The 16,883-nt window shown below is 39.4% G+C and overlaps 1 protein-coding gene across 1 annotated transcript; it reads left to right on the top strand.

Moving 5' to 3' along the window:
* The first annotated feature begins 222 nt into the window (after window positions 1–222).
* Window positions 223–16,220, top strand: Hrh4 (histamine receptor H4). Its single transcript, XM_026388092.2, has 3 exons — window positions 223–415; window positions 8,905–9,068; window positions 15,390–16,220. Exons 1-3 carry the CDS (start codon window positions 223–225, stop codon window positions 16,218–16,220), a joined length of 1,188 nt encoding a protein of 395 aa, XP_026243877.2.
* The last annotated feature ends 663 nt before the right edge of the window (window positions 16,221–16,883 follow it).

Below are 16,883 nucleotides of genomic sequence, written 5' to 3'. Positions count from 1 at the left end.
TTTGGAAATACTTTTTCAATGTCAGTTAAGGGGAAACTGTTACCACAAGTTTATACTTTACCAAGAATCAGGAAGTACTATGAGATCAGCATAAGATTAAAAAATGTTGTTTTGAGTAGGAGTCTATATATTTTAGGTATCTGGTTGGAAGTTACACTTGTCAGAACTGTTTGTCTGTCTGTCTGAATTTTGCTATATTGAGCTTCTTCATCATTTGATGTGATGTCAAATGCTAATAGTACAAGTAGCTCGATATCAAATTATCAAATTACTTTAGCATTTTTAATGTCTTTACTAGCTTTTGCCACAATGCTAGGAAATGCTGTGGTTATTTTAGCTTTTGTAGTGGACAAAAACCTTAGACATCGAAGTAATTTTTTTTTTCTTAACTTGGCCATTTCTGATTTCTTCGTGGGTAAGTTGTGTCTTTATTTAAAATAACCTTTTCCAATTATAATTTATTCCTAAAACCTTAAAATAAGTGGTTAATATTTCAAGGGAATTTATGAGATGGGGGGATTAAAACCAAAAAGTTAAAATATTAAAATCTGGGAAGGGGTCTACATGGCACTTTAAGGGAATGTTATACATAATGTAAATCAGTGTGATAATGGAATTTTCATCTAAAAAGATTTTTTTCTTTGTATAGAATAAAAGTAAGTCCCAAATAGATATAAAATTATTTTAGTGTAAGAGTTACTTGTTTCTAGAACTATTATCCTTGTATGTTTAGATTTATAGGTGTTTTTCTTTAAGTACAATATAGATTCCTCACTATCATAGTGTTGGGGTAATAGGAATAACTCATATGCTGGTAATTAGCACAATCAGAAAATGGGATATTCAGGTCAATTAAATAGTATGTTTAATAGTATTATTTTATGGCATAACAGATATTATAAAATATACTCAATACTCAACTACCTTGCATATAAATTACATCCAATATGTAATTGGATGAGACCATAGAGATCAAATTAACGTTTCTTTGAAAACATGTTCTTTTAAGTTTTACTTTCTGCTGGTTATCATTTTTTAATAATGCATATTATAATAAATAAAAGCACAGATCTGTCAACTAACTGGTATTATTTTAAAGGAGCTTCTAGTATAATTTATTCTGGCATATTCAGATTTTTTCATTTATAGCTTCATAAAACTTGCATTTATGTTAAAATGAAACAAAACTCAAAGAATACTTAATTCATTGCCTGGAACACAGTGGCTGCTCAACAAATATTAGTCCCCTTCTCTTTTGATTTCTCTACAGATATATGTCCACCCAAACCAAATTCACAAATATTAGTATAGTACACAGTGTGTGTCAATACTGTTATATGTGCAGGTATTATTAGATAATCAAGGGATTTATAGAAGAGTAGGTTATTCTCCTTCAGGGAGGTTTCAATATAGTGGAGTGGAACAGAGAAATTCACAAATGACTATAGAGATATAGAGTAATGTAGGACCCCACGAAGACCCACCAGAGGTCACTCAGAGGAGGGATAAAGCACGTTTAGTGGAGAGTGGCATTCAAAATTAACTGTTGAAAGATGAATAGAATTTCCATAGGCAGATATGGGGAGGAGAGAAGAATCCCAAGCATTACCAGCAATCAACACACTGCTATGAAGTCACCATGCATATCTCCCTGGGTGAGCTTGGGGTTTGGTCTGTAGACAATTGAAATGGGAACAGCAAGGGAGGAAGTCGAAATCTATATGGCCAAGAGCTTTAAATAGTATTGTCAGCTGGATGGGAATAGTAGTAAGCAGTAGTGTCGGTCTGGATTATTAAATGGCAAAGTGGAGATTTAAGAATTTAAAAGCAGGTGAGCAAGTGAATGGATTGAACTCTCTCTCGGAGGCGTCAGACGAGCTATTGGAGGTAGGAGAGGTTGGAGGATGCAGAGCATGTTTCAGGCTGATAGTGCAGCAATCCAGGCAGAGGTCATGTGGCAAGGCTCTGAGCCAGGATGAGGGTAGAAAGGAAGAGCAGGAGGCAGATCTGCACAGGGTGGGGTTGGTCAAGATAAAGATGAGTCAACGACTGGGCTTCTGGTACTAAGAAAGGGCTGGCACACAGGGAAAGTGAAGGGCATTTGGGAAGAGCAGCTGTGATTCTGATGTTGCCTTCAAAGTTCTGGAGGAAACTGTTGTTCAGGGAAATTGATTGAGGAGGAGCCATGGCATAAATTGACAGGGTCACAAATAACCAATGTAGAAATATTAAAAAAAAAAGCATCAGTCTTCCTGCTTCCCTCCTCCATTCAATTTTTCCAGCTAGCCAACATTTGCAGCTTGATGTAGGTTTCACATTATTCTCTATGCTCACATAAACATGTACAAATATACAAGTCTATTTATGTGAACGTACAGAATGTTCTGCTATAAATATACTTATCTCTCTTCTCCTCCTCCACAGAATTGTGTGGCTTTTAGTGATGATCAGCATATAAACTAGATGATGTATTTTGTCTAACCCAATGGGAGTGAGGCCCTGACTGCCCTGGAAGCAGGGAGGGACCAGGTGAAAGGACTGAGAACCCAGAGCCTGAAGCTTTTGAACAAAGATGGTTTCAGATAAGAATGTGGGAATGAGTGTCTCCATGTCTGGCTCAAGGTCAACATCAAGGCAGCTCCTCCCCACCATCCAGGGCTGGAGTACCACACCACAAAGATATGCCTCGTCTTTAAGAAATGGTACCTGTAGTTATTTAGTGTTCCTGGTGGTCTCCCTCCATCAGCAGGAGGATGGGTGTAGGGTCGACTCCTGCTAAAAGGAGCTGCATGTAGGTCAAACAGAATCTCTGGTCATCTTCAAGTCTCATCCTTCACGGTTCCCCTGTCCCTACCAGCTTTATCCAGAGTTACTCATTTAACATGGCACTTGCCATGACATAAGAATTGGGACAGTCCCTGAGCTTTTGGTAACAAGATTTGAATATTCTCCTTTGCCATGCTCTGAAGTGTGCCTTTTGATTCTGAGCTTGGAGGAACTCTGGGAGGTGGTGGTAGGGCATGTCAGGACTCTGAGAGGTTTTCTGAAGCTGTAAGGCAGCCATTCTTTATATTTGGGGTCAGGAAACCCAGATCACCGGAACCCTGTGATGATGGCAGATTAGATCCTCATACACACATGGCCAAACACCCTTCCTCACAGGCTTTAGAACTTGCCTCCTGTTGAAATCTAAATTTGTGGCAGCTGCTTAGCTAGCTTCCCCAGGCTGAATTTACTGTTGGAAAGCAAAGACTTATTGAGGGAAAAATTCCTTTACCAGCTATACCGGATGATATAAAAATGAGATATATCAATATAGTTTGACTGAACAGCATCTCATCTATACACTATTAATAAATGTAGATGGAAAAAATATATATATATAAAATTGCTATCACGTGGCTAATGTTTCCATCTGTGGGTGTCTACATGTACTGTGGGCATTTATAGCCTATGCAGCCATGTCATATGTGGCCTGGATGGGATTTTCAGGGGTGAAAAGTGTTGCCAATCCAAGACATAATTCCAGGATAAATTAAAGTTTATCTTTAATACCTTCATGTGCCCATTCAGCACCTTCTCTACCCCTCCATCCCTCTGTCTACTTGGGCTGATATAACAGACTGTAGAGTCTGCGTGGCTTTGACAACAGGGATGTGTTTTCATGGTTCTGAAAGTTGGGAATCCAGGATCTGGACAATCAAGCTCCTGGTGAGAACATTTTTCCTGGCTTACAGACAGGTCCCCTCTCACTGTGTCTTCATGCGGCCTTTCTTTCTTTGTACCAGGGATTGAACCCAAGGGCCTTAACCACTGAGCGTCACCCCCAGCCATTTTTTAGATTCTATTTTGAGACAGGGTCTTGCTGAATGACTTAGGGCCTCATTAAGTTGCTGAGGCTGGCTTTGAACCCACGATCCTCCTGCCTCAGGCTCCTGAGATGCTGGGATAACAAGCATATGCCACTGTGCCTGGCTACATGGGCATTCTCTGAGTGCTCTCTGTTGTCTCTTCCCTAAATAAAGAACATCATTCCTATTGAATCAGGGCTACCCCCTTGTGACCTCATTTACCCCTAATTTCTTCCTTAGGTCCCATCTTCCAATACAGTCACACTGAGGGTCAGGGCTTCAGTCTATGAATTGGGGAGGGTAGATGAACACTTAGTCCTTAACACCTCTGTGCATTTACCGTCATCCACTTGTCCCTGTGTTGGCTCAAAGGACTGACTGAGGCTATTGGCTCCCTTCAGTTTTTGTTTGACATTTTCCCATAAAAGGTATAGCAGCTTAGCTGACTTGGAAAGAAGGCGCAAGCCCAGACTGAGGCAATTTTGAAGCAAACTGGGCATCCCACCCTCATCCACTCATTCACCCGACAATGATTTATTCTCAAGCGGGTGCTCTCTAGAGTTGCCAGGGACATGGCCGTGAAGATCCAGACAAAAGTCCTGCTCCCTGGTGTCCTGTTTCTGCTAGGTGCAGGGAAGTGGAGCTGAATAATAAGCTACCTAAATAAGTAGATAAAACAAAGTAGCATTTTAGAGGGTGATAATTGCTGTTGAGAAAAATATAGCAGGCTGAGGGGGAGGCAGGGTTCTGGGTGGGGGGTTACCATTTTAAGCATTGGGGGTGGGCTCGCTGAGAAAGGCACAGGAGAAATCAGCAGCTCTCTGGAGGAAGAGCATTTCTTGCCAAGGAACAGCAAGTGAGGAGGAGGGAGGTGGGAGGGTGTGCAGTGTATGGGAGGCCAGAGGAGCTGGGGCAGGATGAGCGAGGGGAGCAGGAGTAGGGGAGGTGGGCGGTTGAGCTGAAGCAAGTCACCCGGAATGACTTGAGTCCTCAGAGTCTCACAAGCTTTTCTTCTCATTGTCCTTCCTTCCTTCTCTTGTCCCTGTTTATTCACCTTTCTTCCTCCCTATGCCACATTCATTTTTAAAAAATAATACATATTTTTCAATATCTTTATTTATTTATTTTTACGTGGTGCTGAGGATCCAACCCAGGGCAAGGCAAGGGCTCTACCACTGAGCCCCAGCCCCACTCCTTTCCCACACTCTTTTAATATAGTTTATTTGCTATTTCTCACTGCAGTTTTTCCTAAATCAAATGTGTCAAAGGCTTATTGTTGTGCTCAAGGAATTGGCTCTTGGCTTTCCTCAGTGAGTTCGCTTGACCCACAAGCACAGTTTCAGAGCAAAAGTTGTAGAAACACTTAAATCTGAGGGATATTTCATATTCACTTTTCAGAAACTCCTTCGGAATATCTCTATGACTTTTAGACAGAGGAACTGAGAACATGACATTTGTATTAAAATGCAGAACAAGAACATAAGGTGGACAGCAGGGTTTTACTAAAACTAAGTAGATTGGAGTCTGTTTTAAGCTAACTGCAATTTCAAGTTGCTTCTATGGTTTTGAACACACCCTTCCTCTTTCATATAATCCAAAATGCATGTGAAAAAGAGTATTTAAGTCAGATCCCTCCCTTTAACCTTTTATTTTTTTGGGGGGGATGTTGTACTAGGGATTGAACTCAGGGGCACTTGACCACTGAGACACATCCCCAGCCCTATTTTGTATTTTATTTAGAGACAGGGTCTCACTGAGTTGCTTAGTGCCTTGTCATTTCTGTTTTGAGGTCAGCTTTGAACTCTAGATCCTCGTGCCTCAGCTCCCGAGCCACTGGGATTACAGATGTGCACTACGGGTCTGGCTCCCTTTAACCTTTAAGTTAGTGATGTCTATAATGCAAATGGTTACTGGCATCTCACTCTGTAAGAGAAATGAGTGCAGCTGTGAAAATATTCATGTTGCAAACACTGGAATCCACTGGCGTGGGCCAAAATATCATAAAGTGTCTGTTTTTGAGATACTTTGATTTATCTCGGGTAAACCTAGTGATCTTCTTTGTTTTACAATTGTGTGCATAGGTGTGCACAGACAAACATCCCATAAGGGTTGAGATGAGAATTTTTGCCTCAAAATAAAATTGAAGCTGGGTGCGATAGTGGCACAACTGTAATCCCAGTAAGCTCCAGAGGTTGAGGCAGGAGGATCTTGAGTTCAAAGCCAGCCTCAGCAATTTAGCGAGCAACTCAATGAGACCCTGTCTCTCAATAAAATACAAAAAGGGCTGGGGATGTGGCTCAGTGGTTAAACCACCCTGAGTTCAATCCCTAGTACCAAAAATAAATAAATAAATAGATGGATAGATAAATACATAAAATAAAATTGAAACATAAAGCAAGTTTACTTGGACTACATACATATAAAAACTGACCATGCAGCTCTTCTTCTCTATGGTGTCCATCTGATGACTCTGTATGTAAATCCAGATAAGAATCCTACATTCTGGGTTCCCTTCCACTGGTTCTGAAATCTTGCCATTGTAGTCTCATGTTGTCTGGTTTTGGAAGAATTCTTCTTCCCTGTTTCTTTTCTTTTCTCTCTACTTATTTATGATTTATTCTGTTTTTAAAATGTATTTTTATTAGTGTGTCATAATTATGCATAGTAATTCACTTTGACAAAATCAAACTTGCAAGGAATTTGATTTCAAGCCCCCTCTTCCCTTCTCCTTCCTTTACTGTTTTAAACTTCCTTTCTTCTACATACGTGTAAAAGTGAAATTCCCTTCAGAAGCCTTATATATGAATCTAGCCTGATTTTGTCAAATTCATTCAGTTTAATCCTCCCCTTTCCCTTCCTTCCTCCCTCTCCTTCTGCTCCACTGATCTACCTCCTATCTTTATGACATCTGATCCCCTCTCCAACCATCTTCTTTCCCTTATTTTGCTCTAGCTTCCATAAATGAGAGAAAACATTCATTCTTTGATTTTCTTAGTCTGGCTTATTTCACTTAGCATTTTCTCCATGTCACCATCTATTTACTGGCAAATCCCATCATTTCATTCTTCTTTATGGCTGAATAGAAATCCATGTGTACATACACCACATTTTCTTAATCCACCTACCTATTAACAATCATCTGGATTGGTTCCAGAACTTGGCTAGTGTGAATTGGGCTCCTATAAACATTGAAGTGGATGTTATTGCTATTGTATGCTGATTTTAGGTCTTTTGGATAAACACCGAGGAGTGGAACAGGTGGGTCATATGGTGATTCCATTCCTAGTTTTTTTTGAGGAGTCTCCGCACTGCTTTCCAGAGTAGTTGTACTAATTTGCAGTCCCACCAACAATGATAGGCTAGTTTGGTTCTCATGCACCTAAAATAAGAATTTCTGTAAGTGCCTAATAAAATATGAAGATAATCACCAAAATCAGATTTCAACTGAGTTCCCACTTAATGTGTCATATTCTCAGCAAGTAAAGACACCTGTCTGAAATGTCAACACAGTTTTTTAAAAAACCCTAAAAACTAAAAGAAGGGGAACCCAACTTAGTTACTTTCACAGGTAAGCAGTTTCTGTGCTGGGGTGAATTGCCATGGTAGAGTTTACTTATTTGTTCGTTCAGTGAAGGGTTGTGGTTGGAATCAGGGGTTTTGAAATCACAGTTTCTGGTTTCAGATTCAGCTTCTTCTCCACTTACCAGATAAGTGTGTCTTGTTTAATTGTTCCTCTCTTCTTTCTGTGTAGTTGGTTCTTAACTATTAATTCAGCACAGTTCCTACCTCACCAAGTTTCTATGAAGATTAAGTGATATGATATTTATGGTGCACAGAGCACAGTGTCTGACATATGGTCATTTGTACAATACATATTAGCTTATTAGTTTAAGTTAAATGTGCAAACGACCGTGTAAATCAATCTAGGCATCATAGAAAATGTAAGCATTGATTTATGATATGCTCTTCAGCCTGAAGAGAGACAAATTAAAAGATGACTGTAATGTAAAACGGAATGAAATTAGAGAAGAAGAGACAAAGTGGCAAAGTGCCAGGAGAGTGCAGGTGACAGAGGGATCACTTCTGCCAAAGAAGTTCCAAGAGAGGTGACAAGGAGGAAGTCATTTTTTGACTTTAGGGAAAAACGATAAAGAAGTAAGCACATTTTTTTTTCAGTAGAAAAAAAAGAGGACAAGAATGTGTGCAAGAGTCTAGGTTTGAATCCCCAGCACTTAAATAAATAAATAAATAAATAAAAGAGGACGACATTCTAAGAAGAAAGAATGATGTGAATGAACAAAGAGAAAGAGATGTGAAAATGTGGGTTATGTTTGGTGAAGCCCACTCTCTTTGGGTTGGATCATGAAGAACATAAAGATGGTTTTTTACTGTATATGACTAGAAATAGAGGTCAGGATCTGTATTTAAATTGGAAAGTAATAAGGAGCCTTTGGAGGTACATTGTTCATGACATCTATTATAAAAAAATCACATTTAGAGTGCATAGAAAGTCAGTCCTGAGCTGTTTAGTGAAATACTGTGAATTTCTATATATAACTGTGTTGGTCAGCTTTGCATTACTACAACAAAGTATCTGAGACCATTAGCTTATAAAAAGAAAATGTTTATTTAGCTCACAGTTTGGAGTTCAAATCCGAGATTGGTTTTGGCCCATTGATTCGACTTCTGATGAAGATGGCAGATCATAATTGTAGGAACACATGTCAGAGTTATTGCTCACATCTAGAGGCAGGAAACAGAGAGAGATTTAGAGTCTGGGGTCCCCCAGTCTCCTTCAAGAACATGTTTTCAATGACCTAAGGACCTCCCAAAAGGCCCCAACTCTTAGAAGTTCACAAACCTCCAAATATTGCTGCTTTTATGACTAATCTTCTATATATGCCCTTTGGGGGATTCTCATCCAAGTTATAGCAATAACCAAACAATATTTAGTGAATTCAGATATATCATTGTGTTGTGTACCCATTTCAATCTACCTTTTTGTATTCATCCATGTGTGCTATTTGCTACTTCTTGTTTTCCCCCTGAACAGGTGTGATCTCCATTCCTCTGTACATCCCTCACACACTGGTTGGTTGGAATTTTGGAAATGAACTCTGTGTATTTTGGCTCATCATTGACCATCTTTTGTGTACAGCATCTGTGTATAACATTGTTCTCATCAGCTATGATCGATACCAGTCCGTCTCTAATGCTGTAAGTCAAAACGTTTAATTTATTTTTCTTAGAAATATAGATGAAAATTTTGGGTTTCTCAAATTATCTGGAGCTGGAATCAAGGAAATTGCCCCTAAATATGTGCTTTACCACTGAACTATACCCGAATCCCAACAAAAACATTTTTTTAAGTCTAATAATTAAGGTCTAATATTTAAGACTATTTTTATTGTTGTTGTTGTTGAAGAATCTGATCCTTTTGTTACAAAATTATCAATGGCCCTTAGTCTATGTGGTCGAGGTAAGTCACTCCCCTATGAACTACTGAAATGGGAAGGCATCAAAGGAAGCACCAGGCTAGCTGTCTCAGTGTTGTATTATTTTCATGGATATATGAGAGGTTCACAGTAGGGTCCACTCCATAGACAAGTTGAGACCTGAATATTTTCTTCAGGAATTTGCTAGGCAATTAGAAAGAACCCCAGATTTTTGAATGAGATGAGAAAATTAGTTCTGAATGACCAAAAGGAGAAGCCAGGTTATACAGTGGAATTAGCCCAAAAGACCAAGTCCCAGTACCAGTGTAGGACCTATTCCAAGAAAGTCTGAACTTAACCAAAATCTGGAATAGCCTCAATAAGTTGGTAACCATTCTTAAGCGGGCTAAATTTCTCAGAAACAGAACAAAGGAGAACATCAGTTTGAAGAAGGCCTCAGAAATATGGGGCAGTAATTTGAAATCTTTGAGGCCTCAATGGGACATTTTCATTTCTCACTCTCAGTGGTCTAAATCCTTGAGCAACTACATGATGACAGGGATTTTGCTAAGTGTTGGGATATAGAAGTGAATGAGCAGAGATCCTGTTTGGAAGATCATAATAATCTAAGTGGAGGCAGACCCAGAAGTACATGGGTTTAATACATGGTCTAAGTACTATGCTATGACCTTGAGAGAACAGTGATGGCTGCCCTCCAGGAAGACTCTGTGACTTGGAGGCATATACACCTGGGAGAAGGTATTAGATAAAGCAAAGGGCAAACTGCTGGATCAAAGAGATTTCAAAATGATGAGGCTCAAGCAAGACAGTAATTTCTTTCTTGATCACAGACCAGTCCAGGAAAAGTGGAAGGCTGTGCTCCAGGACCACAGGATGGCTCTGTACCCTCTCCTCTAAGTCTGGGACCAGAAAACTTACTAGACAGGACCTGATAGTAAATACTTTCGGCTTTGAAGGACTATGGTCTTGGTTGGAACTACTCATCTTCACTGTTGTAGCACAGAACAGCCCTAGACAATAGGTAAAAAAAATGTGCACAATTGTTTCCAATAAAACTTTATTTAGAAAAACAAGAGGTGGACCACATTTGTTCCACAGACAGCAGTTTGCTTACATCTGCTCTAGGTTATTATTCTGTGCAGAGTTAAAATTAGGCTGTTGTTACTCCGGGTTCTATATAGGAAAGGGAAAGGACAGAAGTCCAAGACAACGGGATTTTCTTTAAAGTAAGTACTGCAGAATCACTTTCTCATTTCCCCTCACATTTTATTGATGAAACTTAGTTACATGGTTCCACCTCTGTGCACAAGAATTTGGGGACTATGGTCTATAACTGTGCTACCATATGGCTAAGGGAAAGGGTAAAATGAATTTGAGAGGACAGCCAGCTATTTCCACAAATTGGTATTGGGTACTTAATTAGTGGCAGGGTTCATTGCAGTTTATATTGGTCAAACTATGGAGAAAGTATAGATCAGTTTGGATTAATAATTCAGATACCAATAATGTTGTATTTTCTAAGCTGCAGGACTTTACCCATTATTGAGTCATGAAATCAGTTCAATTGGTTGCTTATTTTTTTTTAAATAAAAAAGGGGGAATAGAACAGAATATAAAATTAGGGTAGAAAATATCAGAATACCTTGTGCATCATAAAGGCAACTACTGTTCTATGAATATTCTTGTCTGTATTCTTGGTTATGATGCAAAATAGATTTCTTGCTTTAGAAATATATTTACTTTAAATACTCTATGTACTCTAAATCAGAATCTTTCCCATTTGTACTTTTTAATTTTCTTTTCTTTATGGATTAATGTTTCTTTTTAATCTTCATTGGATGTTCCTAGGACTTCTTTCACTGGTTGTCCAAGTTTTTGTGTCTACCCTTATGCTTGTGGGCAGAAGAGGGACAGATTGCCCATGTAGAAAAAGTGCTTAGAGATTTCAGAGAGAAGAGAAATGATACCAGAAAGAAAGTGGATGTGTGTGTGTGTGTGTGTGTGTGTGTGTGTGTGTGTGTTTTCTCTGAGTCTTACCCTGAGGACATACCTGGCAGTGCCTCGATCCCTGTCCCTAGTATGTAGCACAGAGGTGAATGCATAACAGTCTCCAGGAGTGAATGCATGGAGGCACTACGCTAATGATTCCAGGGAAGCCTAGTGAAACCAGAAGGAAGACTTCTAGGACTCCTGTAAGTTCACGGAAGTGGTGGTGGGAAGCTGAGCTCTGACTCTAGAACAGGTGATGTGATAGGCAATGGGTGGGCTTGGCCTGAGAAATGGAAATATGACAATAATTTGGCAGCACAATATTACAGTACTCAGAATCTTCTAGAAGGATAGATTCCATGTAGCTGGAAACAACAGGAATTTATTCTCTCACCTTGAAAGGAGGGGGACAACAGAACTGTCCTCTCTCAGAAGGCTCTAGAGAACCTGTTCAATTCTTTTCCTAGCTTTTGATGTTGCCAGAAATCCTTGGCTTATAGATTCTCCACCCCAATCTATGCCTCTGTTGTCATCTGGTTTTCTTCCTGAGTGTCTGTGTCTCTGTTTCCTCTTCTTTTTTTAAAAAAATATTTATTATTTTTATTTGTTCTAATTATTTTTATACATGATAGCAGAATGCATTTTGATTTATTATACACAAATGGAGCACAACTTTTTGTTTCTCTGGTTGTACACAATGTAGAGTCACACCATTAGTGCAATCATACATGTGCCCAGGGTAATGATGCCCATCTCATTCCACCATATTTCCTACCCCCATGACCTCCCCCCTCCCCTCCCTCCTCTTTGCCCAATCCAGAGCTCCTCCCTTCTTTTTTCATGCCTCTCCCCCCTCTCCATTATGGATCAGCATTTACTTACCAGAGAGAAAATTTGGCCTTTGTTTTTTGGGGGTTGGCTTACTTATCATAATATTCTCCAACTCCATCCATAATACCTGCAAATGCCATAATTTTATTCTCTTTTAATGCTGAGTAATATTCCATTGTGTATATATCACAGTTTCTTTGTCTATTCATCTATTGAAGTGCATGTAGGTTGGTTCCACAGTTTACCTATTGTGAATTGTGCTGCTATAAACACTGATGTGCTGTGTCACTATAGTATGCTGGTTTTAAGTCTTTTGGGTATAAACCGAGAAGTGGGATTGCTGGGTCAAATGGTGGTTCCATTCCAAGTTTTCTAAGGAATCTACATACTGCTTTCCAGAGTGGTTGCACCAATTAGCATTGTTCCCAGTGATGTATGAGTGTACCTTTTCTCCTTGCCAACACTTAATGTTGCTTGTATTCTTTTTTAAAATTTTTTTACTTGTAGTTGGACATAATACCTTTATTTTTATTTATTTATTTTGATGTAGTGCTGAGGCTCAAACTCAGTGCTGCACACATGCTAGGCGAGCACTCTACCACTGAGCCACAACCCCAGCTGTTTGTATTCTTGATAACTGCCTTTCTGACTGGAATGAGATAAAATCTTAGAGTAGTTTTGATTTGCATTTTTCTAATTACTAGAGTTGTTGATCAATTGTATATCTTCTGAGAAGTGTCTGTTCAGTTCCTTAGCCCATTTATTGATTGGGTTATTTCTGTTTTTGGTGTTTTTTGAGTTCTTTATATATCCTGGAGATTAGTGCTATATCTGATCTGCATGTAGTAAAGATGTTCTCCCAATCATCTGTGGACTCTCTCTTCATATTATTGTTTCCTTGGCTGAGAAAAAGCTTTTTAGTTTAAATCCATCTTATTTATTGATTCTTGATTTTATTTCTTGTGCTTTTGGAGTCTGGTTAAGGAAGTCAGGACTTGATCCAACATGATGGAGATTTGGGCCTACTTTTTCTTCCATTAGATGCAGGATCTCTGGTCTATTTCCCTTTGTGAAGGCACCAATCATATAGGATTAGGTGGACCCTAATCCAGTAATTTTGGATTAAAGTGAACCCTAATCCAATACAACCTCATTTTTTATTACATCTATAAATATTAATTTCCAAATAAGGCCACATTCAGAAGTACTGGTGGTTAGGACTTCAATATATCTTTTTTGGGGGGACACAATTCAACTCATAACAGGTACTTAGACTGTCTGTAATCTCATCTCATTTTTAACACCAGTATGTCCTAGTGTGCTTCTCTGCCTCACAAAATAAATCCAACAGACAGAAATTTGGGTATTTTATTGGAGCAATGAGTGAGAACTTGGGCATCAATGGATTTTAGGAGACCACCCCATCTGGTTGTTTGGATTCAAGCAATCCTTGAGCTGCCTATCTGTCCAAAATGCTCCCTCAAGATGAATTCTCTTCTCAAATCTCTTGGATGTCCATTATCTCAATTGACCTTATGCATAATGAAAGATCACTTTCCAGCATATTGTATTATATCATCATAAAGGCAGAACAGAGTAATTAAAAAACTAAATGCAGTTTTATGACCATCTGGGTATTGTTATCATCTTCATAGTCATTAGATTTAGTGCAAGAGATGTATTAATTAGTGGCATAAAGAAGCAGAAGGCATTTGTGGTCATCATGATTCTGGTTAGCATCTTAGAATATCCTCAGAAATGCCAGTAGTTTGGTGGGATGAGAAAAACCACTTCCCCACAGTTGAAAAATATTTATTATTTTTTAAAATTACTAACCAGTTTTCTCTTACCTCCAGCCATTGGTCATCTCTTCTTAGCAGGTACATCAACAAAGAAACACAGTGCTAGAAGTGTTATACCCCTTAAAAATAGGACAAACACTGTAGGCTAGCTTTTAAAACTCATGAGAAAATAATACACAAGAGATAGTGAGGGCTGGGGTTGTGGCTCGGTTGGTAGAGCGCTTGCCTAGCATGTGTGAGGCACAAGGGTTCGATTCTCAGCACCATATATAATTAAATAAACAAAGATCAATCAACAACTAAAAAAAAATTGAAAAAAAAAAAAAAACCAGAGACAGTGAAAGGCAGGCACGTTCCTATTTCCTGAGTAAATCATTTCTTTTCTTGAAAGGGAGGAAAGTGGAGACATATGGAATGCTTGAACTGGAAGGAAACTTATAGACCTAAAAGAGGTTCAGAAAGTTTGCCTGTTCTAAATGCCCTTACAAAATTCTTGATCCAGATGTTTATCCCTCGTATAGAGTGGTGGGCCTTAGATGTTCTTTGACATAGAAGATACTCTTAATGATTTCAGGTCCGACACAAGGATCCTGTGATCCCAGGTCAGCCATCACTTACAGAAGCTTTTTCCCCTGTAGAAGCCTGTCTTTGTCACCCAGTGGAGCTAGAACATTGTCTACCCTTAAAACCAGCAGTGGCACTTGCCATAGTCATTTCTGTCAGCGTTGGCATTGTGACTGTCTGATGGAAACGCTGTGGACGGAGTGATTTGGTAATTCTCAGTAACACTGCAGTATTTCCCAACAGCAGATGTAAACATCCTTGGGTGTGTGCTTATCTTCTTGGGAGTGATGTAAGAGTCCTTCTTTCTGTTCTTGACGCCACCTTCAGGCCCCAGAATGAACTGCAGAGTAGGTCCATGGTGAGAATTGTGTTTTAGGTTGATGATGTAGTACATGCATTTCTCTCCCGATGCCTATCTGTATTCCCAAGGGTATATTACTTTGGTTGAAAAAACATCATCAAACAATAACTCTGCGTGATGCATTGTGACATTGACTCTTCTATTGCATTAAAAAGAATGCCTGCCCTGATCCAGCCTGCAGGTTGAGAAATAATGTGATCAGGTGTACCTTATTTCAGTTTAACATTCAGATGAATGTCTATTGGTGGGAATATCTGTTTTCTAATTTTAGATATTAACCTTGACATTTTCTTTGGTGTCAGAGGTTTAACCTTGAAGGTTATAATTTTCCCCTTGACAATCATTAAGACAATCCACATTGTGGCTCAGGTTCCACTCAAATAGAACTCTGTGTCCTGGCACATGTCACAATACCCATGTTATATATCATGTCTCAACCTCTTGCACATCCCTGAGACTTCTGAGAGCCTGTGGGATGCTTTGTGCATCAACAGATGTTCATGACATTGAAACAAACTTATTTGGTCTCTTGTAGGTGTCTTATAGAGCTCAACATACTGGGATTTTGAAGCTTGTCACTCAGATGGTGGCCATTTGGGTGCTGGCCTTCTTGGTAAATGGGCCAACGATTCTGGTTTCAGAGTCTTGGAAGAATAATACTTGGAATAATAATAATAATAAGGAATGTGAACCTGGATTTTTTTTGAAATGGTATATCCCCCTTATTACGTCGTTCTTGGAATTCCTGGTCCCAGTCATCTTAGTTGCTTATTTCAATGTGCATATTTACTGGAGCCTTTGGAAGCGGGGTAATCTTGTTAGGTGCCTCAGCCATCCTGGACTCACCTCTGTCTCCTCCAGAGACTGCGGGCACTCATCCAGACATGGACTGTTTTCAAGGACATCTCTTCCTGCAGGGAAGGACGCAACATCATCCTGTGGTTCAGAGAGACAAGGAAGAAACAACAGTCTCTTGTTTTCCTTCAGAACCCACGTGAATAGCAATACAACCACTTCTAAAGCTAGTTCCCTCTCCAAATCGGATTCTATAGCTCTTCACCAAAGAGAACACATGGAACTGCTCAGAGCTAAAAAATTAGCCAAGTCGCTGGCTATTCTCTTGGGTGTTTTTGCCATTTGCTGGGCTCCATATTCTCTGTCCACAGTTGTTCTTTCAGTTTACAAACCAGAGCTGCGTTCGAAATCGGATTGGTACAGAATTGCATTTTGGCTGCAGTGGTTCAACTCCTTTGTCAATCCCTTTTTGTATCCATTGTGTCACAGGCGTTTTCAGAAGGCTTTCTTAAAAATATTTTGTATGAAAAAGCAAGGGATACCATCACACAATCGGTCAACATCCTCTTGATGATAATCTTCTCACTTCTGTAAATTTTGGTCTTCATCTCACCAAGGTGAATTTCATCTGGTTTTCATCTTGCCCATTCCACTCTACCAAAAAAAAAAAAAAGTCCATAAAACCATAACAATTGAAAACTTAAAAAAAAAATCTGCACTTGGACGCCAATGGAACGTTATCCCAGTAAATAACAGTCTAATGATGAATCGATAACATATTTTTGTAAACTCATAGCCACAAAGTACTATTTTTCTTAGTCATCACCTCTTCCTTGTTTTGTAGATCTTGATACAACCTTGATTGTGAAAGTCCAGAGTCTCTCTTCTCTTTTTAGGTACAATGTTTGCTACAGTCATAAGTTACTTTCACCTTTTTATTTGCTAGCAATACAAATGTGTCCAGTTTTGAAAAGTATTCCCTGAAGTATGCAATAAAGCCAGGAGCCTCAATTGGGGGTAGGGAGCTCTGTGATCATCAGTGGGAAGGTGTGTTTGGGTTTGAGTTGGCAAGAACAGGGGAGTTGCAGTGAACCCAGGTGAGCTCCTGTGTGTTTCCAGAGTTTATGTCCCTGATCCCAGTAAGGAAGGAGGTGTGGTGTGGTAGAAGAAAGCCCTGGCAATCACAGAAGAGGAGGAGGAGAGAGAGAAGAGCTTGTCCTATTCCTTCCTGCCC

Source organism: Urocitellus parryii, chromosome 13, assembly GCF_045843805.1.
Source record: "Urocitellus parryii isolate mUroPar1 chromosome 13, mUroPar1.hap1, whole genome shotgun sequence".
In the NCBI taxonomy this organism is placed as follows: Eukaryota; Metazoa; Chordata; class Mammalia; order Rodentia; family Sciuridae; genus Urocitellus; species Urocitellus parryii.
This window is presented reverse-complemented; position numbering and strand designations above follow the sequence as displayed.

Coding starts and splice junctions, on each gene's coding strand:
- Hrh4 (XM_026388092.2), top strand. CDS start 223: ATGTCAAATGCTAATAGTACAAGTAGCTCGATATCAAATTATCAAATT. Junction 416..8,904: donor CATTTCTGATTTCTTCGTGG/GTAAGTTGTGTC, acceptor CCCCCTGAACAG/GTGTGATCTCCATTCCTCTG. Junction 9,069..15,389: donor ACCAGTCCGTCTCTAATGCT/GTAAGTCAAAAC, acceptor GGTCTCTTGTAG/GTGTCTTATAGAGCTCAACA.